At 35.3% G+C, this 23,790-nt stretch overlaps 1 protein-coding gene across 2 annotated transcripts in view; it reads right to left on the reverse strand.

Moving 5' to 3' along the window:
• Window positions 1-273: 273 nt before the first annotated feature.
• Window positions 274-23,790, reverse strand: part of PIK3C3 (phosphatidylinositol 3-kinase catalytic subunit type 3) — a 128,395-nt gene continuing 104,878 nt past the window's right edge. For both annotated transcript variants that reach the window (XM_012440828.2, XM_012440827.3), the window contains 3 exons: window positions 17,452-17,542; window positions 14,803-14,928; window positions 274-1,912 (listed from right to left, as the gene is read on the reverse strand). In XM_012440828.2, coding sequence (XP_012296251.1) covers window positions 1,898-1,912; window positions 14,803-14,928; window positions 17,452-17,542 — 232 coding nt within the window. In that variant the 3' untranslated portion in view covers window positions 274-1,897. The remainder of the gene's footprint in view (window positions 1,913-14,802; window positions 14,929-17,451; window positions 17,543-23,790) is intronic.

Genomic DNA, 23,790 nt, shown 5'->3' on the forward strand with positions numbered 1-23,790 from the left:
CAAGATCAACCTTTTTTACTAGTTTTCAGTGTCTGCCCTTATAGAATTTCATATTTGTGTCAAAATTATTTATTGAGTTTCTTATAAACATGCTCCTCTCTATGCAGAGTGCTGTGGAGTTTATAAAGATGAGTAAGATGATATACTTTTGCCTTCTAGTTAGCAGAGTTAAATTAATGCTATTAGACCATATGTCCCTCAAAGCTAAAGATACTTACTTTCTTACCTATTAAAGACAAAGTATGCCAAACCCTGAAATAGGAGATGCAAGTGTAAGAGAAACAGTGAACTTTACTAAATGCCACTTTAAAAGCTATAAATAATTCCAGGAGTTTACAAGGAAGAAAGGTCACTTTCGACAAGGGAAATTCAGAGAAAAATTTTGGAGGAAGTGCCAATAGAAACAGAACTAGAAGAATAGCATGCAGAGGGTTAAAAATGTCTGAACAACAACAAAAATGGCAGATATGTAAAGAAAAGAAAAAGTAAGGTATAGGACAGAGCCTGACAATTTAGTTTAGATATAAGTTCTCCTAAGATGATGTACAAAGGTCTTTCCATTTTTACTATTTTTCTCATCAGGAGGTATGTTTTATACAAATCACACTCCATATGCTTCTAGGATGTCTCTTAATTACATGTTTGCCCTCCCTCTGGTAACCCCACACTAAAGAGGCAAGCTCAGGACTAAGAATTTGATGACAAATACACGTTATCATGAATGGCATTCTCTGAAATTGTGCCACAATTTTACCTTCATCTTTTCTGTCACTTCATTTCTGATATTTATTCAGAACCAAAACAATTCTTTTTCTTCCAAGACCAAGTCATATGACTATATAACATATTAAGTTGCAAAACATTATTACTGTATTGCTCATATCATTTGTATATTTGTATTTGTTCTTTTTCTTCAACGTTCCATCAAAAAAGCTAGAGAGATTAGTTCTACTCTTAAAAAACAAAAAAAAATTTTCCTTAATTCACGAAGAATATATTACATTAACAGGTCTAGGTGAGCTATTTCAAAAAGCTTTTTGTTCCTCCCCAATTCCTTTATAACATCAAAAAGCTTTTGAAAACTAAATTTACATCAAAAAAATTTATTGCAGAAAGACAATTTACATTGTCTTACATGAAAATGTAAAAATATCTTATGTTCAATACTAAAACTGGTGGTCATACGACCTTTTGGCCAGGTATCTAAATAGTCACATTTTCATATTCTACTTTACATACTGACAAACGAGAAGAACTAAGAACTGTAGTTTATAAAAAAATCAATTATTTATAAGAGAAAATAAATACCTTTTAAAAATATAAGCAATTCTTGAACTGCAGAAGAATGAGCCATAACATGTAAAACTTGAAGTAAATTTTTAAGTAGAACTTTAAACATGTAAATTAGGCAAAAACAAAAAACAAACAAAAGGGGGTGGGAGAAAGGAGAGGAAACAAGGAAGAAACAAATAAAAAACGTGTAAACTGTGTCAAGCTAAATTCAGGTTACTGCTGTCCTGATAAGAAAATATAAGGGGAAAAAATAACATTTTAAACTAAAAGACTAAATGTTTTACTATTTCAACATATTACTTCCTCCAGAATTCTCATAACATGTACATAAATAAGAATGTTTCTCATTTTGTAATTTATTAACAATGTATACATTTGAAAATAAATATATACAATATTTCAAAACAAACCCTTCAAGACCATATTTAAGCAATGACATCCAAGGAAGTGGAATTCAGGTACCACGTAATATTTGGAAAATATGGTAACCTGAAGATTAAATTTTCTCTTCCCTGCTGGTTACTCTGAAGTCTCCAATATACACAGGTTGCTCCTAACATGGTTTTCTTATTGAGCCAAGCATCTTGATGGGTCAAATCCAGTTTCATTTTCTCCAGTACTACAAAAATTAAAAAGAAACAAACAAAATAATTTACTTAATTATTCACAAAGATAAAAATTGTCTATAGTTTTAAAAGACTATGATTAAAATAGAAAGTGCATAAATACGTTTGCTAAATGCTACCAAGAGGATTGCAATTAACTATACTGTATAGGATTCCTGAGGCTTCACTTAAAAACTAGTTTATATGAGAAAATAATTCAGGAGAGAGTGTTTGCTGACTATAAGTTCAAGATGATGCAATTAACATGAGACAACCAAAAATCATCTCATCCAGCACTAAAAGGGCAAAAATTCCACTGAATTCTAAAGTGAGTTAAATGAGTAATATTGTGAGTAGTGTGCTTGGTTCTTAGTGAGAGAGGTTGTGAAAACCTGTAGCTTATTCCGCAGAGTGCAACTACCTCATTCTAGAAATGGTCTGGAAATCAAATCAAAAGAAGTAGTCCTGAAAAGACAAGAGAGGCCTAGTGAAGAGCTGTTCTGGGACCAACACGATTAATGGTATTCAATACTGACATATCTCCAGTAGGAATAAAATCAACGAAGATTTCTTTGTTTGGCTGAATACACACTGAGTCATCCATTACTCGTGCCCTTTTTGTTGGATACAAATATGCCGGCATTCTCTTGGAAGAATTATGAATGCTGTTTACATGTAATAAAATTTTGTTTCTATGACCTTCACTTCATTATTGCTCAGAGAAAAAGTGAAGGCAAAATATCTCACTGACAAGGGTGTCTGTGTGTGTGTGCATATGCATGTGTGTACATGTACAAATGTGAAAATGCCAAGATGCTAATGGCTTTTAATCTGATACCTTTTAAAGTGGCAATAGAAAAAATATGGCAAGATTTATTTTTCATGTGAATAAAAATAATGAAATTTAGAATTTGAGAAGCAATTTAAACATTTTTACTAAAGTCAGTATCAGAGAAAATAAACTTCCTAAAGAAATGGTACTTGACACTCATATAAAACCACGTATGTTTATTTGGTGCCTACTACGTGCCAGGAAATGTCTCAGATTATGTGGGAGATCTCAAATTAAGACAAAATACCCGAGGACCAAATTAATACAGACAGAATTTCACAGACACACACTCTCTCTCTCTCTCTCACACACACACATACACACACACTCTCTCTCACACACACACACACACACACACACACTCTCTCTCTCTCTCTCTTTCTCTCTCTCTCTCTCTCTCTCTCTGTCTCAGAAGTTGGGCAAATGGGGGGAAGTCATTCAACACAAAGAGAAGAGCTGTATTGCCTGGAGGTAGTGGGGAAAAATCATCAAATCTACAAAGATTCTTTTGAAGGCTTCTGAAGATGATAAAGGTGGAAAGTACAGGTAAAAGCCAAACTGCAAAGGGTCCACGCGGACATACTAGGGAGTCTAAATAACCTGGAAGTAATTTGGAAGCAATTAAAAACTTGCATATGTACATGTGTATGCTTGCTTCTATGTATGAGGAAAATGTTGCTACTGATCCAGTGGTTTCCAGTATACCAGCATACCTTGTTTTATTGTGCTTAGCTTTACTGTACTTCACAGATACTGTGTTTTTTTTTTTTAACAAATTGAAAGTCTGTGGCAACTCTGCTTGAGCAAGTTTATCAGAGCCATTTTTCCAACAGCTTGTGCTCACTTTGTGTCTCTGTGTCATAGTTTGATAATTCTCATAATATTGCAAAATTTTTCATTATTATTCCATCTGCTATGGTGCTCTGTGATCAGTGATCTCTGATATTACTCTTGCAAATGTTTTGGGGAACCACGAACCATGTCTACATAAGATGGCGAACTTAATTGATAAATGTTATGTGTGTTCTGACTACTCCACCAAATAGCCATTCCCCATCTATCTTCTTGTCTTTAAGCCTCCATAATCCCTAAGACATAACAATATTCAAACTAGGCCAATTAAGAACCCTATCATGGCTTCTAGGCGATCAAGTGAAAGAGAAGAGTCGCATATCTCTGGCTTTAAATTAAAAGCTAGAAATGATTAAGCCTACTGAGAAAGGCATATCAAAAGCTTGGACAGGCCAAAACTTGAGACTCTTACATCAAACGGCCAAGTTGTAAATGCAAAGAAATGTTCTTAAAGGAAATTAAAATGCTACTCCAGTGAATACATGAATGATATGAGAGCAAAACATGTTTTGCTGATATGGAGAAAGTTTCTGTGGTCCGGATAGAAGCCCAAACCAGCTATAACATCACCGTAAGCCAAAGCCTGATGCAGAGCAAGGCCTTAACTATCTTCAATTCTATAAAGAATTAAACTGTCTTCAATTTTATAATTCTACAAAGGCTGAGAAAGATAAGGAAGCTGCAGAAGAGAAGTCTGAAGCTAACAGAGGTTGGTTCATGAGGTTTAAAGAAAGAAGCTGTCTCCATAACATAAAAGTGCAAGGTAAAGCAGACAGTGCTGATAAAGAACCTGCACCCAAGTTATCAACCAAGCTAAGATCATTGATGAAGGTGACTAAGTAACAGGTTTTCAATGCAGATGAAACAGTCTTCTAATGAATAAGATACCACATAGGACTTTCATGCTAAAGAGAAATCAATGTCTGGCTTCAAAGCTTCAAAGGACAGGCTGACTTTCTTGGTAGGGGCTAATGCAGCTGGTAACTTATTTGATGCCAATGTTCATTTATCAATCCAAAAAGCCTAGGGCCCTTAAGAATTATAATAAATCTACTCTGCCTGTGCTCTACAAATGAAACAGTAGCTTGGATGACATCACATTTGTTTATAGTATTGTTTACTGAAAATTTTAAGCCCACTGTTGAAGCCTACTGCTCAGAAAAAGATTCCTTTCAAAATATTACTGTTCATTGACAATGTACCCAGTTATCTAAGAGCTCTGATGGAATATACAAAAAGATTAATGTTGCTTTCATGTCTGCTAATTCAACATCCATTCCATAGCCCATGAATCACAGAGTCACTGTGACTTTCAAGTTCTATTATTTATGAAATACCTTTCATAAAGATATAGCTGCCACAGATAATGATTCCTCTGATGGATCTGGGCAAAATAAATTGAAAATCTACTGAAAAGGATTCATCATTAATGGCACTTAATTCTAGATGCCATTAAGAACATTTGAGATTCATAGGAGGAGGTGAAAATATCAATGTCAACAGGAGTTTGGAAGAAGTTGATTCCAGTCTCCATGGATGACTTTGAGAGGTTCAAGACCAGTAGTGGAAGTAATTGCAGATGTGGTGGAAACTGCAAGAGAACAAGAATTAGAAGCGGAGCCTGAATATGTGACTGAATTGCTGCAGTCTCGTGATAAAACTTGAGCAGATGAGGAAATGCTCCTTCTAGATAAGCAAGGTGGTTTCTTGAGATGGAATCAATTTATGGTGAAGATGCTTTGAACATTGTTGAAATGACCACAAAGGATTTAGAGTATTCCATAAATTTAGTTGATAAAGCAACAGCAAGTTTTGATAGGGTTTACTCCAATTCTGAAAAAAGTTCTACTCTGGACAAAATGCTATCAAACAGCATCACATGCTACAGAGAGATCTTTCATGAAAGGAAGAATCAACTGATGTGGCAAACTTCATGGATTCACAGCTACTCAATCTTTAGCAACCACTACCCTGATCAGTCAGCAGCTATCAACATCAAGGCAAGACTCTCACTAGCAAAAAGATTACAACTCACTGGAAGCTCAGATGACTTTTAGCATTTTTTAGCAATATTTTAAAATAGTTTTTAAAGACATAAAGCTACTGCATAGTATCATGTAAACATAACTTTTATATGCATTGGGAAAACAAAAAAATCACGTAACATGCTTTATTGCAGTGGTTTAGACTCTTAAAAAAATCTTTAAGGTATGCCTTTTTCTCCAGATACTTAGACTTCAAATGTCTATGTCTTTAGGACAAAAAAAAAAAAAAAAAAACACATAGCAGAGACAGTCCAAAAATATTCAACTCTCTGTACATTTGAAGAATTATTATAAAAGGGTATAACAGAACACAGACAGAAAGAAAACAACAGTATAAAACTAACCTTACTAAAAGGAGTTAATGAAGCAAACATGGCAAACCCTATCAAGGATTACATTCAAGTGTTTAAAAATCTTCTTGGGAGAAGAAAATTAAATTTTTATGTATAAGAAACTGTAAGGCTTGGGTAAAAATTATGGGGCATTCTGCTGAGTCCTGCTATTACAATAATTAACTAATCTTACAACTTGCAAACATTTGTCATATAGCAAGTGCCTGTATTCTTTGTTTTTAAACATCATGGGTTTTAATGAGTAGTTGTGCAGCAATGCTGACTGCAGCGGAACAAGAGAGCACAGGTGGGTCAATGAAATACAAGACTAGTTTTGGCCAATGCACAAAATAAGTGTTATCCCACACTTATCCTATTTATCTTGGATTAACAGTTCTCAGTGACTCCTTTATACAGCACACTTACTTGACTGTTTGCACAGCTGATTCTGTTTTTTCTTTGATGGGCAGGTGAAACATGAAGAAAAGTTAAAATTTAAACTTACAAGCAAAAATTTAAAAACTCACTACTAACAACAAAAGCTATTCATGTCTATAAATTAAGTCTTTGATATATGTATGTATGTATGTGCGTGTGTGTGTGTATGTGTGTATATACATGCAAGGTAAAGCAGTCAGTGCTGATGGAGAAACTGCACACAGGTTATCTAGCTATGATCACTGATGAAGGTGACTATATTAGACAACAGATTTTCAATACAGATGAAACAGCCCACTAATGATATAAGATGCCACATAGGACTTCTGTGCTACAGAGAAGTCAAAGTCTGGCTTCAAAGGACAGGCTGACTCTCCCGGCAGAGGCTAATGAGCTGGTGACTGGAAATTGACACTAGTTACTAAATATTTTACATCTAAATATATATTTAGATATAAAAATATCTAAATATATAAAAACATAAATATAAATGTTTATATATAAAATACTTTACATCTAAATATATAGATACAAAAATATATGTCATATGTTTATATAAATATTATTACTTACAAATACAGGAGTAGATCTGGGTCTGAAAATATTTTATTTTGAATTCGAATGTGGGCTTCATCATCTATTAACCTTAGTTTTCTCATGGGCAAAACACACCTTGTAGTACACTTACTTCACAGGTGTGAGACTTAAGAGTTGATGCAGGGAAAGCACCTTACATAATTCCTGGCATATTTAAATGTTCAATACTTTGCTATTAATGATTTTTTTCCCCCTGTTGTTGTTATTTCTGCCAAGAAAATTCAAATAAATTAGATCTGGAACACAAAATGAAAAAAAAGCTGTATGTGACATATTGGTGTTATATTATTTGTTTAAGTCACTGATAAGGAAATCATCTCATTCTTTAGAAAATTACTTACTAAATTAAAAAGAATTTGTTTTCGATAAAAAGAATTTCTATTTGACCCCAAAATCAACATTTTTTGTTTTGCTCATTGAAATACTTTACACTGCTATTCTTCATTCCTAATGATAAAATGAGGTCCCTATAAAAGGAAACTCAGAAATGATTTTTCTCTTCTTTTTAGGTCATAATTTTGCATCTATTAAGTAGGAAAAAACCAGATGTTCCAAACAAATTTTAGTTATCATGAAAAGAGTCACAATTGTTTAAAGTGGCAAATTAAGATGAACTAAATATAATGTAAGACTATATGAATTAGATATACTGAGTGACATGAACTTTTTACTTTTACACATGGCTATCTGGGTTTTCAGGGCTCCACAGCTTTCAATCTCATGGGAAGTATGAGTAGGTACTTAAGTAAAACACAATTTAAAACCACAGAGCATCCCATGTTCTCTAGTATGGCATGTAAGAGGGAACATGAAGGGGGAAAGAGCTTCAATTTGCGAAAAGGAATTCAGTGTTAGTGGTCAATTTACATAAAAAGGGAAATTTCAAAAAGAACAAAGAGTGAATATGAGGCATAAGTGGGTCACCAAAAGAAAAAAAAAATGGAAGGTTAGTATGAATAAAGTAATGCTATATAAACAAAACACATATATAAAGAAATCTGTACTTATATTTAACAGATGAGTACTAGTGATGCTTTAAACCTGCAATAGTTTAGTTCTATTTTGCATCTACATATTTATATATCGATTTCACAGCTAAATACTAAATGTCACTTAATATTTACAGCAGGAAATAATAAATTCATGAATTTTTTCATGAATTTTATCAACATTTTTATTATTAAGGCCAATTATGTGTTTATTAAAGGAGAGTACATTCTCATTAAAGAATTAAGGTATAGATTATTTTCTTCTTAACTGTTAACCTGAAAGAAATCAAGACTCAAAATTATACAAGTCTGCGAGTAAGAACTTTAAATAAATTAAAGAAAAAAATGTAAACAAAAATTCCTGTGTATGATAGTTCTCCTTTTCCAAAGAGAGTATTAGCTGACGTATAGCCCTAAAACAGAACTAGCTTTGCTAGGTAAGACCAAATATCAAACAAAGTTCATCAAACAAAAATACATTATGGTACATTTAAGACAACAGACTAAGGTTGTAAGTATATCTAAACATTTCCTATTGTTACAAAGGCTTAAAAACAAAAACCAAAACAAAATTCCACTGACCCATGAAATAGCGACTTTCAAGTAACTAAAAAATGGAAGAGTTAACACCAGCACAAGCATTGATTTCTTAACTGTCAAAGGTGTTACGAATATACACATAAACCTAAGGTGAATGTTTTTATACATACTCTGAACACAAAAAAATGCTTTTACTTTACCTTGAGAAATACAGGGAGAAATGGACTTGAATGGTCTTAGTTCCCAATTCTGGAAACCAAGAGGGTCACTTACTGACCTAGAAGGTTGCCTTCTTAAAGAAGATGAAAAAGGATAGCAGTTAAGCGAAATCACTCTACACTGGGTTTAGGTGCTAAAGTCAACAGAGAAAGGAAAAACAAGAATATAAATTTAAAAAAGAAAATTACTCAAGAAAATCGTTCTAGGAGGCAGCATATTAGAGACATGTATCTCTTTAAAAGTCCAAAATCGGAAGCTTTCCCCTCAGCAATGACACAATAAAAGCCCGTTTTTCTGGTTAAGCAGCAAATGGTGTGCACTTAGAAACCACGATATAGATATCAAAAACTCAGAAACTTCAATTCTGGGATCACATTAAGCACAGTAAGATGCCATGTTATGCATGAAAGGCACTTGATACCTGAAACACTTTTGAGAGAGTCACTGTCACATTCCTTAGAGGACATACATTCTTTAGGAGAAATTCAAGCAGAATAACCACATCATTTTCCTCCTTCCATTTTTTTGTTTTGTTTTGAAATCCCCCCAAATATATATAGTTGAATTCCTTTCAGCTAAAGGCAAATGGTCTCTAACTTAAGAATATGTGACTATAGAACCAGGTATCTCTCTGCCTAGACCTGTGCTTTTCCTCCTTGAACGCCACAGGCAGAAGTAAGGATTCCCTTTAAATGGACGGCAGTGCTATGTTCCTAGTACCTGGAACTTATGTAAACCTTCTGAACCCAATCCATTCATTATTATTACTTTTTCAATAGTTACTCTGCAAAAAACAAACAAAAACAAAAACAAACAAAAAATATATCTGTCTCTAGTTAATCTGCCAAGATCCAATTCATAGATTTAGTATATATTAAGATTACTGGAAACCATAGCCCTTTCTCAAGATTTTTACTATCAATAAATGAAAAGGAAGGACGACAGGGAAAAGCAGAAACAACTGCAGTGTAAGAGATCACCACTAGAAGCCCTACTTGGGCAATTGTATGTGACCCAAACTATATGATCTCTATCTTTCCCATGTATACAAGGTTTGAAAGCACTGTGAAGATTACTTCAAGGCCAGAAGTGGCTCATGCCTATAATCCCAGCACTCAGGAGGCCAAGATGGGAGAGCTGCTTGAGGCCAGGAGTTAAAGACCAGGTTGGGCAACATAGTGAGACCTCATCTCTACAAAAAAACAAACTAAAAATTAGCTGGGTATGGTGGTGCATGCCTGTATTCCCAGCTACTGGAGAGGATGAGGCAGGAGGATCACTCAAGCCCAGGAGGTCAAGGTTGCAGTGAACCATGACTGCACCACTGCACTCCAGCCTGGGCAGAAGAGCAAGACACCAAAAAAGATCATTTTGGCATAGGGAAGAGTTACAATGATGCAATTTCAAAGACAATGACTGAAATAAAAGTGTTTTCCAGTGGAAAATTTATATCACTAATAGGCGGGTTTTTGCTAAGCAATAAATACTGCAGTATTTCATCTCTACCCTTCCTAAGGAATTGCACGATGAAAGAAAACAAACTTTTGTTGCATTTGGACGTAATAGTTGTATCTAGTAATTCTTAGTCTTCTTTTTGAATGTTGTTTCTTTTATGCTGAAATATTATTCTTGTAAGTCTGTATCAATCTACTCCCATTTTTTAAAGGCTGTTTCTACTATCCATAATGATTAATGGGAACATACTAAAATTACCATAAATCAATTAACAATATTGCATTGTAATAAATGGCTATGAGTGACAAAAATAGATGCTGGTCATCTGAATTTGAATGCCTATGTGATTTATTAGTATCAAAACTTAGACAATATATATAGATATGTGAGTTTCAAAGAGAAAACAAACTCCAGAGATTAATAGCTATGCTTCTTTAACTGTTATTTGAAAAGATCCATATGAAGCTAAGTCCTTATTTAGTATTCCATGTATGCTGCAGTGCCTAAGTAAGTTCCAATAAAATTAAACATAAAAATATGGATATAGGTAACTCTTATTTTGGAGCACAGATGATATATTAAGGAGATCTAAGTAATATCATGAACATTTTCAAGTTCATCCCTTAGGATAAACAAGATGAAATCTGGTTAAAAAAAAAAAACAAAAAAACTGAATCTGTCTGATAAGTTAGAACTAACAACTTTTTTTTTTTTTAATTTTCAGACAGAGTCTCGCTCTGTCACCCAGGCTAGAGGCCAATGGAGTGATCTCGACTCACTGCAACCTCCACCTCCCGGGTTCAAGTGAATCTCCTGGCTCGGCCTCCTGAGTAGCTGGGATAATAGGGGCCCCCCACCATGCCTGGCTAATTTTTAGTAGTACTTTAGTAGACACAGAGTTTCATCATTTGGTTAGGCTGGTCTCAAACTCCTGACCCCATGTGATTCGCCTGCCTCAGCCTTCCAAAGTGCTGGGATTACAGGTGTGAGCCACTGCGCCCAGCTGACAACAACTTTTTATGTAGTTCAGTTTTCTCATTTATGAAACGGGAATAACACTAAAACATACTTGTATTATCATAGTAAGGGCTATTTAATTAAAAATGGGGAAGGATTTTATGAAATATATTCCAATAAACCGTGAAGCTGTTATTGTCCCAAACACTGTGTCTATCATTATAAAGTGGAGAGCTAAGAAATGATCTCTAAAAAGTTCTTCTACATAGATATTCATGCTGCAATAAACCTCCACTTTTACAAGTGTAAGATACTAATCCCTAGACCATTAGAATCATTCAGATATTTGTTCTTAACTCTTATCTTCATGTGGCAATATCACTGAATAGCAAGGTTATCAAGAATCTATCCTAGTACAAAAATGCCTGTAACAACCAAGGCTAAAGTAATGTTAATTATAGGATTTCTGTATCTTATTTACTATTTTAATGAAGAATTAGAAAATAGGAACCTAGGAAACAGACATAACATTCCTTCTCAAGAATTATAATCATCTGTTAGTTAATGTGTATAAAATGATCCCTCCAATGTCTAATTTAAGAGCATGCTCATCGCAATTTTACCAATTCGTTTTGCCATTCATATATTTTCTCTATGAATAGAAGAATAGGTACATGCCAATAACTCACAGAGTTCTCAATAACTTTAACAATTTAACCATTCCTACGATGGGGAGACAGGAGAGGCAGATTTCATTTACTAAACCTTGCAGTAGTCAACATTAGCTTTGTAAAGCTATTAACCTTTGACATTAGATTAAATTTACGTCAAAAATGGATGTTTTATCCTCAATGTCAATCACTTTATAGGTGTGAATACTGAGGCCCAGAGACTTCAGTAAACCAAAGTCCTTGTATTACTAGTTCCCATAAATAATACTAAGGTCCCCTAAATACTAGTATTTTTTTTTTAACCAACCTCTTCTTTTCCTCCATCTTTAATATAGAGAATCCAAAAAAATAGTACTTCTATTCTTAGATCCAGCTAGCAAAATGGGAATCTTATGCAAATTAACGATAGAATTTCAAAACTAGACCACTAAAATAAACCATGCCACTAATTTATTTTACAGAACTTGAAGGCTCAATTTTAAGCCGGAGCACATTAGCTGAGTGGCAGTTAAGTCTTCAAAGATGCCACACTTAATTTATCTCTTTTCTACTAAGTAACCCTCTCCTTCTGTCAAGAGGCAAAATCTACTTTTTCTCCCTGTGAATTTGGACTGCTCTTGGGACTTATTTTAAGAGGTCTGCCACTTCTGCCTTCATATACTCTTGGGGAAATCAGTCACCATGCTGTAGAGCAGCAGTTTGGGCTGGGCTGGAGTTCGAAATGATAGAGAGGAAGTGGAGAGAGATAGTCCATGCAGAGAATACCAAACTGCCAGACCTGTTGAGTGAAGCTTTGTTGGACCTCCAAGACAAACCCAACTACCAGCTGAATGCAGCTGAAGGAGTGAAGCTAGTTAACGTTATAGGAAACAAAAAAAACCCTCATAGCTGGGCTCTAGCTAAATTCCTGACTGAAGCATCCTAAGTAACACGTAACAAATCATTACTGCTTTTTTAGCTGGTAACTTTGGAGTTGCTTGTGTAGCTATAAATTACTGAAATTGGTGTTAAGGTAGCAGCACTAATTTCAACTTTGGAGTTTTAGCTCCATTATATATTATAATTGCCCAGGAAAAGAAAAACCAGAATCTACAAGTATGGATTAAGGAAAACCCCATAATGAGAGATATTTGCACACTTGTAGATAGAGATGGTTTAAGATAAAATGTAAATGACCAACTGTAATGGGTAAATCCCCTGCTATAGAAATGCAAAGACACAGAAGTTAAGAGTTTCTGACTTCAACCATGCTGTGACTAGTTGAGCTTAAAAAAAGAAAAAATAAGGTATACACACAGAGAGATAGGCTGTGGCCAAAAGTTTCATTGACACATAACGTAGTATAGTGATGAGCAAGACACTGAAAATGAAAAGATCTGGTTTAAAAAATACTAAACATGGGAGTCAAAAGATTTGGGTTTAAGTTTTGGTTTTGTCCCTTGTTTATTACAGATATCAAGTAGTCACAATATCTCTCTGGCCTTTTTTTCCTTATAGCTCTAAAATCATCTGCTCTACTGTATGTAGAGCAAGATCCTCTATTAGCTTGCTGGTTGACGTTAACAAGTCACCTACTATTTGAATCAAAATTTATTCTCAATAAATGATTGGTTAGGATTAATGGCCCATGAAGCAGACCTTGAGGTGGCCCTTGTAATAAAAATATGATCAAAACTGGTGTTCAGGTAAATAAAACTTCTTATTGAGCTAGAAAAAGAGTATAAGCTAACGTCTAGAGGTAGGAACTACCTTATGTTCATTAAATATTTGTTAAGTATATAAGGTTACTGATAGACAAAGCCCAACCTTCAGGAAGTCTGTATTTGAGGAGTTATAAGGGAATCCAAATACCTATAACAAAAAGCAAAACATTAGCTAACTTGGGAAAAGGTGAGGGGCAGAAAAAAAAAAAAAGCAAAACATAAGTGCAAGTCACAATAAAGGTAGAAAATATTGTGAAAATATAGAAAAAAATGAATCAAAGAGCATTCAGCGCTCTTGGAGGACAGGTTGGATTTTGGCATGTAGAAGTTTACAGAAGATACATTATTAGGAAGGTTGATTTCTGGGCTGAAGAAATGACAGCAGCAAAGTCGTGACTACAATGAAAGAGAACAAAATATTTAGAGAAAGAGAGTATTAGGCAACAGCTTGGAACGCAGCATAGAACACAATATTCTGGAAGGCCTGGAAGTTGCCAGAGATTGGACTTCACTGTTAGGCAATGGGGAAACTGCACACACCAAGGTGTCATAAAGTTAAATTAACAAACTGGGTTAAAAAGCTTAAAGAAACAGACATGGCTTGGTGAGATACTGGTCACCGGCTGAGGGAAAATTCAAAGCAGACAAGCTTTGAGCTTGGATGATTAGGAAAATCATTAAGTGAATGTGTAACACCTGGAAGGAGTTCACAGGCAAGAAAGTGAGGGCGCAGGAGAAAAAAGCAACCTAATTTTTCCATTTGCTAACCATTTTCATAGTCATCTTTATTATGCAATTCATAATCAAAATGGGTTTTAGATCTAAGGTTTACCATGAAATGGTAATCGCTCACTTATCTGCAGATACTGCTAATAGCTTTCTGATGTATGGTGTGGACTGCTTTTCTTAGCTTCTAAACTTTCCCAGCACTTTACCATTCACCAAAACCCAATAAGCATCCAAATTTCAATTGCCAAGGCCTCTGCTGGACTCAAAATCATTCTCAAGAAGGGATGTATAATCACCACTGACTACAAAGAACGAAAATACCTCTGCTGGTGCTCCAGAAGTTAGTCATTACTAATAAAAGCAGATGTTTAGGAATTAATAATGTGTGAAACACAATTCACTTCAGCTGGCTGGTGAGATGTCAAAAAGGCTTGACAGAAAAACAGAAAAGACGCCAACTGGCAGGAGAAATGTATGGCTCTCCAAGGATTCTGGGGCAGTACATGGAGAAGGTGGGGAAAATGCCCTGCACTCAGAGAACTTACCTGGGCAAACTTGTGAATCTGTTCCACCACTGCAGCAAAAAGGGCATGGACACTTTCATCAATCAGACTCTGCATGTAATGCACAGCCTCTTCATCCGACAGGTCTAAACGGAATTTATCCTGAACCTATAAGATAACAGTCTTAGTCTTTATAATGAAGAAAAACGGGGTACATTTTGAACAGACAGAATCAACATAATGCAGACATTATTAAGCAGCATGAGCTATTCCTATGGCAAACAAATGACCTGTAACTTATCAGAGTTCTGAATGTCATTCTTTGGAGTGTGGAAGTTTGCTGTTTTTGTTATATGCTCTGTATATCACCCCGTTCTTGTTGGTTGTAAATAGTTTTTAAGAAAAAAGAAAATAGGAAATTGTTCTTAGGGTCCTACATTTTAAAAACAGAAAAATTGCTCTTTTAAAAATAAAGGGGTGACTTATTTTTTTGAATTTAAAATTTAGAGTTACTAGATGGAAGTTGTGGCATATTTATTAATAATCTCCTTCACTTTATCCCTGTTATTCCTTGTGAAATGGATGGAGCAAGGTGAGATTATATTAATTCTCCCATACCTTCAGTGTCTATATAAGAACAGGAACGATGTCAATCATTGGCAAAATAAACTAAATGTAATTTTCTAAGTTTCCTTTCCTATTGAATTTCCCTATATCTCTGCACAAAACTACGTCAATAGGTTTATAATTCCCAAAGATAAGAAAAAATTTTTAAACCTCATTTAAAGCTACAGTTAATTTTCAGTAGCATTAAGTACTAGAAAAACTACTATATTTATGTGTGTATATTTTATATATACATAAAAGTCAATGTTACTGAAGAACTACTTTGTGCAAAACCCCATGCCATTTATTATACCTGCAACATTTCCTCTGACTCACTACACAACCATACAGTAGATAGTATCTCATCAATAAGATGCAGAAATTGAGGTACAGAGAATTCATGAAGCCAGCTCAGGGACCCTTAACTGGCACATACTTCCAGACAATCCCACACTACCAGACACAACCATTACACAGTATTCCTTTCTCTTGCAACTAACCCACATATACTTCTCAAAGACAGTCTAGGAGAAAATGGGATTTTCAAGGGGATAAAGTGTGGTCCACATTTAGTGTTTCCTTTTAAGTACAGAGTTTCACTAGTAGAAAGCTACGAAGAAGAAAGGACCATAGCCCCAGCTCAGTGTTCCTGTCTCTTCGCTGTACTGGAGGTCTGCTAGGCGATCCAAGAGTGCTGCGGCTAAAAAGTGGAGACAAGAACAATTTGGTGCAGGGGCATCTAAGGCTGTATCTTCAATGAACTAGCTCTCTCATTTCTGGATCTCAGATAATGACAAACATATCCCTTGAGTTCAATTTTTTTATTTCCTTGACTTCTACTTATAGAGAGAATACCTGACAATTTTGGAACTATTTTTAAGGACATGAAAAATCTACAGAGCAGGAGGATCAAAATAAACTTTAGCCCAATGTATGAAACCTTGCATACTTACATAAGTGCCTAAATTACAAAGAGAAGATAGGTACTTGGCATAAAAATAAAATGCTGTTTACCAAATATGAAAATATTCTCTTTTACAACAAAGGGTTAAGTGGATAGAAAGTTATTTGGTATAAAATGTACTGACTTATGTTAGGCTGTCCTCTAGCTTCTTAAGATTCTTAATACATACACTAATTTTTCTAATACTTAATGCTATTGTAAATCAACCACAACTTTATAAACTAAATATAAACTAAAACAAAAAACTCCCCATCTTTGGAAACTACAGACCTATTGCAGTAGTCCTTTGCAGGGGTATGGAGAAATTCTGTAGGCACAGAGACATATAAGAAGACATAGTTTAGTTTATTTTGTCAGTGATTAGCATCGCTGCTGTTATTCTACAGGCAGTGAAGGTGTGGAAGTATATTAAATAATTTCTATTGATTTATCTTTAAGTTCACTGACTCCTAATGCCATAATCCGATCTGCTGTAAAGCCTACCCAATTAATATTTCACTTTAGCTACTGTACTTTTTCTGTAATTTTCATTTTGTTCTTTCTTCCTAGTTTTAATTTCTCTATTGATAGTCCTATCTGTTCAGCAATTATGCATTTATTTTCCCTTAGGTGCATGGACATTTATAACAGCTGCTTTAAAGTCCTTTTCTGGTGGTCATGGGTCGTCTCAGGGTGTTTCTACAGATTGTTTCTTTCCATTGGCTTAGTGTCACATTTTCTGTGTATTCACACATACAGTTATTTAAAAAAAGAAAAAAGATAATAGACATTCCAAATGATATATTAGAGAGACTCTGAATTCTGCTGTGTTCTTGTGAAGATTCACTGTAGCTGGCAGTTAACGTGGCTAAATTCAATTTAAAAATACATCCTCCCTATGATGGACAACAGCTGAAAACTCTGCTCAGTTCTTCAAGCGTTGGGCTGCTGCTTCCCCCTCCCTGGGACTGCAGGGCTGGAGTAGTAAGCTGTCTCTCCAGATGTGGGAACCTATTCACGTGACTGTAGGCATGAACAAGGAAGAGGATAAAACTGGCTGCAGAGACTTGAGAAGTTGTTGTATTCTGGAATATGGAAAATTTATACAGAAAAGCTCTTCATTTATGTTACTTAAAAATTACCTTTTTCACAGTTTTATCTGGTTCAAGAGCAATATCTGGAATGTTCGCATCAACCATCAAGGAAAACAAGTTCAAGATCAGATTAGAATACCTAAAGAGGAGCAGAAAAAGAAAAAAAAATAGCAACAAGTAGAATTCTGCATTTCTTTCTCATATTAAGAACACTTCTAGAATTGGTACTTAGATTTTTATAGTGATTACTATTATTCTAGTAGAAAACTCATCAGTTGGTATCAATAAAATGCAAGCCTTGACAAATATTTAATTCTGGGGTCTTCATATAACACCATTTCTAAATCCTACACCATGGGACAGACTTTTGGAATAATCATCTAATAATGACATTCTTTTTATTCTTTAGTAAGTATGTATATTTTTAGAAGGGATCTGAGGAACATCTACTTTATGTCTAATTGGCATTTTGTAACAATTAAGATCTATCCATTTTTGCTAGGTGAAGATGACAATCTGCTACTTTAAGACGACCTCAGTGTGTCATGGCTAAATGAATGAAAGGGAAATAATATCATCTGATGAATCACTCATGAGTATCTTCCAAATATACCAATAATCATTTCAGGAACTACGTAACTGACCTGGATAAAAGTAATTCTATAATAAAGAAAAAACTGCTAGTACTCTGCTGCATTAAAAATGGGCAAAATATCTAAATAATGTTATCTTGGGAGTATGCTGGCCTCTAACAGGAACTAACTGTTTCTCTTCACCAATCCTCAAACTCTTCCTCTTCCTCCAAAAAGACCAAATGTTACTATTCTGAATGGTCATTTCCAGAAGTGGGGCTTTGTGGGAAAAGGTTTAAATAAATCTCCACTTTGAGTAGTTATGCTTTTGGTGGCCCCTCCTTAGCACTTATAAAAAGAGATTCAGGTTTGATCTTCAGGATGGATGTGAGTAAGGAAAGCATTGGTTTTAGGCAATGAAGGTTTTTAGCTGTTTCAGTAAAAATGTGAATCAAGTGCCTTGTATTCATTGTCTTCTCTAGGGGATAGGGGCAGAGTTCGTGATGCAGGATCTTTATTCCAGCTATCTACCTATCTATAATAATAATAAAATACAAACTGTTACTTAACAACTGTTTAGTACTTGAATTGTAATGATAATAGAACTTGCATAGAAAAATGACTATCCGTATGAGTTTCAAATTATCTATTTTATCCTCATTTCTGAATTTTATATTGCCCATAAAAATCAAGAGGAACTACAATGAAAAACTTCTACCTTGATGTAGTCCAATCAAATCAGGCCCTAACCCACTTAAACTCTTAGGGAAAAAAAAGTTATGGTAATTGCTAAACAGCTGTAACCTGGCTTTAAGTTACTAATTTCTTTGTGGGAATTGATAAATGCATATCATAGATATTATTCCATTCCTACTCATATAGTCATTTTATTGATTCAACCAACAAACATTTACTTAGTACTCACTAAACCCACTGTGGTAGGCACTAGGAATAGACTGTGGTGAATTGAACAAACAAGGGCCCCACATTCACGAAGTTTACATGTGGAGGAGGGTAGAAACTAATATAATAAACTGATAAACATGATAATTTTATGTCTGCTTGATTAAAAGATTTAAATAGAGGAAAAAAATAGAAAAACGGGTCAGAGAGAAAGAGTCATCTTATGGGGGTATGGTTTTATTTTAAATGCACTGAGAAGCAACTGAGTTTAAGGAGTGGAGTGACCCATGTTGATAGGCATTTTTAACAGTTCACTCTGGACATCTTGAAGGGAATAAGTATCAAAGTAGAGAAAATATAATAGACTTCCAGGTGGACAGGGAACAACATGAGGGCTATCAGGCTTTATTTTGGAGATGAAATAGATGATCCTTGCTGACGGTTTCAATGGAGGTCACGGGGAGAGGACAGAGGAACTGAATGACACAAAAGATTTAGTCTAATGAGATACCAGTGTTATACACCAAGAAAGGCTACATGAAGGAGGAACAGGATTTTAGGCAGGGACTCAAGAATTTTGTTTTAGACATGTAGAGTTTGAGGTGCCTACTAGATTTTTAGTAGAGATGTCAGATATATCTCAGAGGAGATATGAAAGCTAGTGATATTAAAGTCATCAGGACTAGGATCATATGTAAAGTCACGGGATTGGATGAAAATGGTAAGGAGGGGGGTGCAAAAAAATAAAGGTCCAGAATGAAACCCTTTATAATGGTATCACGAGGCTTCTACATCAGATTTGTCCAATCTTCTGGCTTCCCTGGGTCACGATGGAAGAAGAATTCTCTTGGGCTATACATCAAATACACTAACACCAATGACAGCTGATGAGCTAAAGAAAAAAAAATTGCAAAAAATAATCTCATAATGTTTTAAGAAAGTTTATGAATTTGTATTGGGCTGTAGTCAAAGCCATCCTGGGCTGCATGTGGCCTCAGGGCCACAAGTTAGATAAGCCCTTCTCTATGGAAACAGAGATGATCCACTTGAGAGGGCGGCAAGGAATGTGATATCAGCAGAGTATAGTCAGCTGTTACATATTATAAAAAAAGATCCTCTTTCAACTAACTCTCCATCATCTGTACTCTGCTTTGTTGATCATATAGGTACACAATTTTTTTCCATCTTGCCATGGGGAAATCTACCAGAAGGCAACATAAGGAAAAGAATATAAAGTTAATTTTCAAAGAGATATATTAGAAGTTCTCCAACTTGGCTGCCCATTAGATTCACCTGGGAAACTTTTCAAATCTATCAACATCTGAGCCCAATCTCAGACCAATTCAAAATGAAGAGGCCCAGAATTTTCCCCTTGGCACTGCACCTACAAGCTCCCCAGGTGCATCTAATGGGCAGCCAGAGTCAATGTTAAAAGTCTGCCTTTATGGATGCAGAATGTGATATATCTTTTAAAAAAGGTAAATACTAATGCTTTCTGGATTATCTCCTGATTTAAATTTAACCATCCATGCTTCTATTGTTATAGCAAAGGGAAACAGAAATAAATATAAAGATTAGACATCCAAATACTTTGTGAATAATTTGTTACTACCTTAACTATATCAATCTTTTACATCTGTTGTCATTAACCTGCATTTTCTATTTAAGACCCAACAAGTGAAGTAAAATACCAAGTATTTACAAAATAGGGCAGTCATTTAATGGCCTAATCAGAAACACAAATTTAAAGGCGGCTTGACTTTTTTTTTGAGATGGAGTCTTGTTCTGTCACCCAGATTGGGGTACAGTGGCACCACCTCGGCTCACTGCAACCTCTGTCTCCCGGGTTCAAGCAAGTCTCCTGAGTAGCTGGGATTACAGGCGTGTGCTACCACACCCAGCTAATTTTTGTATTTTTAGTAAAGATGGGGTTTCACCATGTTGGCCAGGCTGGTCTCGAACTTCTGACCTCAAGTGATCTGCCCACTTCAGCCTCCCAAAGTGCTAGGATACAGGCATAAGCCACCCCACCCAGCCAACAAACCGGTATTAGACAACCTAAGGTTAAGATAAAAAAAAATGGGATGAGAAAGTGTGTAAAATCTAGTCTAGCAAAGATTGAAAGACAGAATGTGATATAATTAGGATTTTTTAAAAAGCAGGTTGCATGTACCATTCAAGGAAATGGCACTCTCTTACCCATGTTCATGCCAACTATCATGTTACACTCTAGTCATACAAAGATAGTTTAAAATTTTCAGGAAAAACCTTCATTACTGAAAACTGAAATCCATTAACTACACTGAAGTTCTTACAGTATTTCAAAGGTCTATTTCCTCTACATTCTATTTTCCATAAAACAAAAATCAGAGGTCCTGTGAAAATTTTCTTTAATAAGCGTACTACCTCAAAGGCAGGAAGCAATGTAGTTAATGATGTATGTGACCAACAAATTCACTGATGTTTGATGACTAGACTAGGAAACTTCTCTGAGACAACATGAGAACCTTAGTTGATACAGTTAAATGCATTTCCTTCCTTCCTTCCTTCCTTCCTTCCTTCCTTCCTTCCCTCCCTCCCTCCTTCTTTCTCTCTTTCTTCTTTCTTTCTTTCTTTCTTTCTTTCTTTCTCTTTCTTTCTCTCTTTCTTTCTTTCTTTCTTTCTTTCTTTCTTTCTTTCTTTCTTTCTTTCTTTCTTTCTTTCTTTCTCTTTCTTTCTTTCTTCTCTCTCTCTCTCTCTCTCTCTCTCTTTCTTGTCACGCTCTGTCCCTCAGGTTGGAGTTCAGTGGCACGACTTGCTCACTGTAATCTCTGCCTCTTGAATTATAGTGATTATTGTGTCTCAGCCTCCATAGTAGCTGGGATTACAGGCGTGCACCACCACTCCTGGCTAATTTTTGTATTTCTTTTTTAAAGTAGTGGTGAACATTTTTTCACCATGTTGGCCAGGCTAGTCTCAAACTCCCAGCCTCAAGTGATCCACCCATCTCAGTCTCCCAAAGTGCTGGGATTACAGAAGTGAGTCACTGCACCCAGCCAATTACATGCATTCTTAATTTAACTATTGGAAATTTTTACCAACAAATGAAGAAAGAATAACTTTGTAACTTAAGTGACTAAAAATGGTGTTTGGCATAAATGTGGGTTTGGAGAAAGACTTAAGATGTACTGATTAATAAGAGATGACAACATATTTACACGAAAAGCACCATACCATTAAATATGTCCTTACATCTGCAAAACTGTAACCATTTATAACTTAGTTCAAAATGGACTACTCTGCTTATGTGGTACGATGTTATTTAGCGGTTTCTTTGTGAAGAAACTGATCAGTTATCAAGAAAAACCATAAAATAACAGGGCTGGTCATACCTACAAAGCCTAATAAAAGTGTCAATAACCTTAGCTCTAAATAACCATCGGGTTAATTCTTATTCTGAAGGCATTTTTTTTCAACCAACTAAAACATACTCTAAAATACAACATTAAAAAATAAATGTTGGCCAGATGAGGCGGCTTATGTCTGTAATCCCAGCACTTTTAGAAGCCGAGGCAGGTAGATAACTGGGCAACATAGCAATACCGCCCCCCTACCCGTTCTCTGTTAAAAAAAAAAAAAAACTCAAAAATATTATCTGGGCATGGTGGCATATGCCTGTAGTTCCAGCTACCTCCGAGGTTAAGGTGGAAGGATCATCTGAGCCTGATAAATTGAGACTGCAGTGAGCCATGATCATGCCACTGCACTCCAACCTGGGCAATCAAGTGACAATCTGTCTCAAAAAAAAACAAAAGTTGATTAAACAATTTGAGTCTAGCTAATATTAAGTGAAGTACAGGGAAATTTTAAAAAGTTAAGCAGTTTTCATTAAAGCTTTGCATAAAATTATTAAGATTAATCTCTCTGTGGCTTTTCTTTGTAGTGAGGAAGTCAACTTTGGCTCTCCATTAATAACCTGCCTGTTTTCTCATTCTATTGAATTGCTACTAATCCACTACCACTGACAGTTTATAAAGCACATTGTTTTCCTTCTGCTTTCAAAAAAATAGCACCCTTGACATTTCTTTAGTTATCATTCCTTACCATCTTGTCTGCCACCTCCCTGAGATATTCATGATTCAACCTAGTTTTCTATGGGCTTTGACTATTTTAAATTAAAAATCCTAGATATTAAATGGCATTCTCATCTCTCTGAAAGTGCTTCTGCATGACCAAACAAATCCAAAGAGCACTGATTTTCTCACTTTTTTTTTTTTAGCATTTCTGGAGGGTAACACTGAGCCATTCTGCCACCCAAAGGATAAATAATGCTGCCATTTGTAAAATGCCTGTTACGGGGTTTGTGATACATGGAAAAGACTGAGTTTACAATGAAGACCTAGTCATTGCATGAATGAAACCTGATTACTATAAGAAAACCAGTCTCCTAGGACCAGCACATCAACATCAACTGGGAACATGGCCTCACACTAGACCTGAAGCAGGAATTCTGAGGGTTCTCATACAAAATGAGTGCCTATGTATAAAACGCTATATGAGAAATCGAGGTTACAAAGGTTATGAAGAAAAAGGAGACAGAACTACATGTGCTGGCAACTTGCTATCGATTGGTTATATTTTCACCTGGAAGAACATGTATGTATGTTTCCTGGACTGGGATTTTCTGGTAGACTAAGAAAAATTCATTTTGCATAGTTGGGCTAAAAATGGCATTAGAGTCAAATGATCCTGTCATTTTTGACTAATCATCAGAGCCATGTCCTGAATTTACCAAACATGACTTTTATTTTTTTCCGGATTACGTATGATAGTCAGTCCTAAGTAAATTAGGAAGAAGGAAACACAGATTTAGTGGCGTTGAAGAAACAAGGACAGAGAAAAAACATTCTTTGTAACAGAATGACTGATGAGG

This window comes from Aotus nancymaae, unplaced genomic scaffold (genome assembly GCF_030222135.1).
Source record: "Aotus nancymaae isolate 86718 unplaced genomic scaffold, 86718_ANA_hifiasm-v0.15.2.pri h1tg000020l, whole genome shotgun sequence".
NCBI lineage: Eukaryota > Metazoa > Chordata > Mammalia > Primates > Aotidae > Aotus > Aotus nancymaae.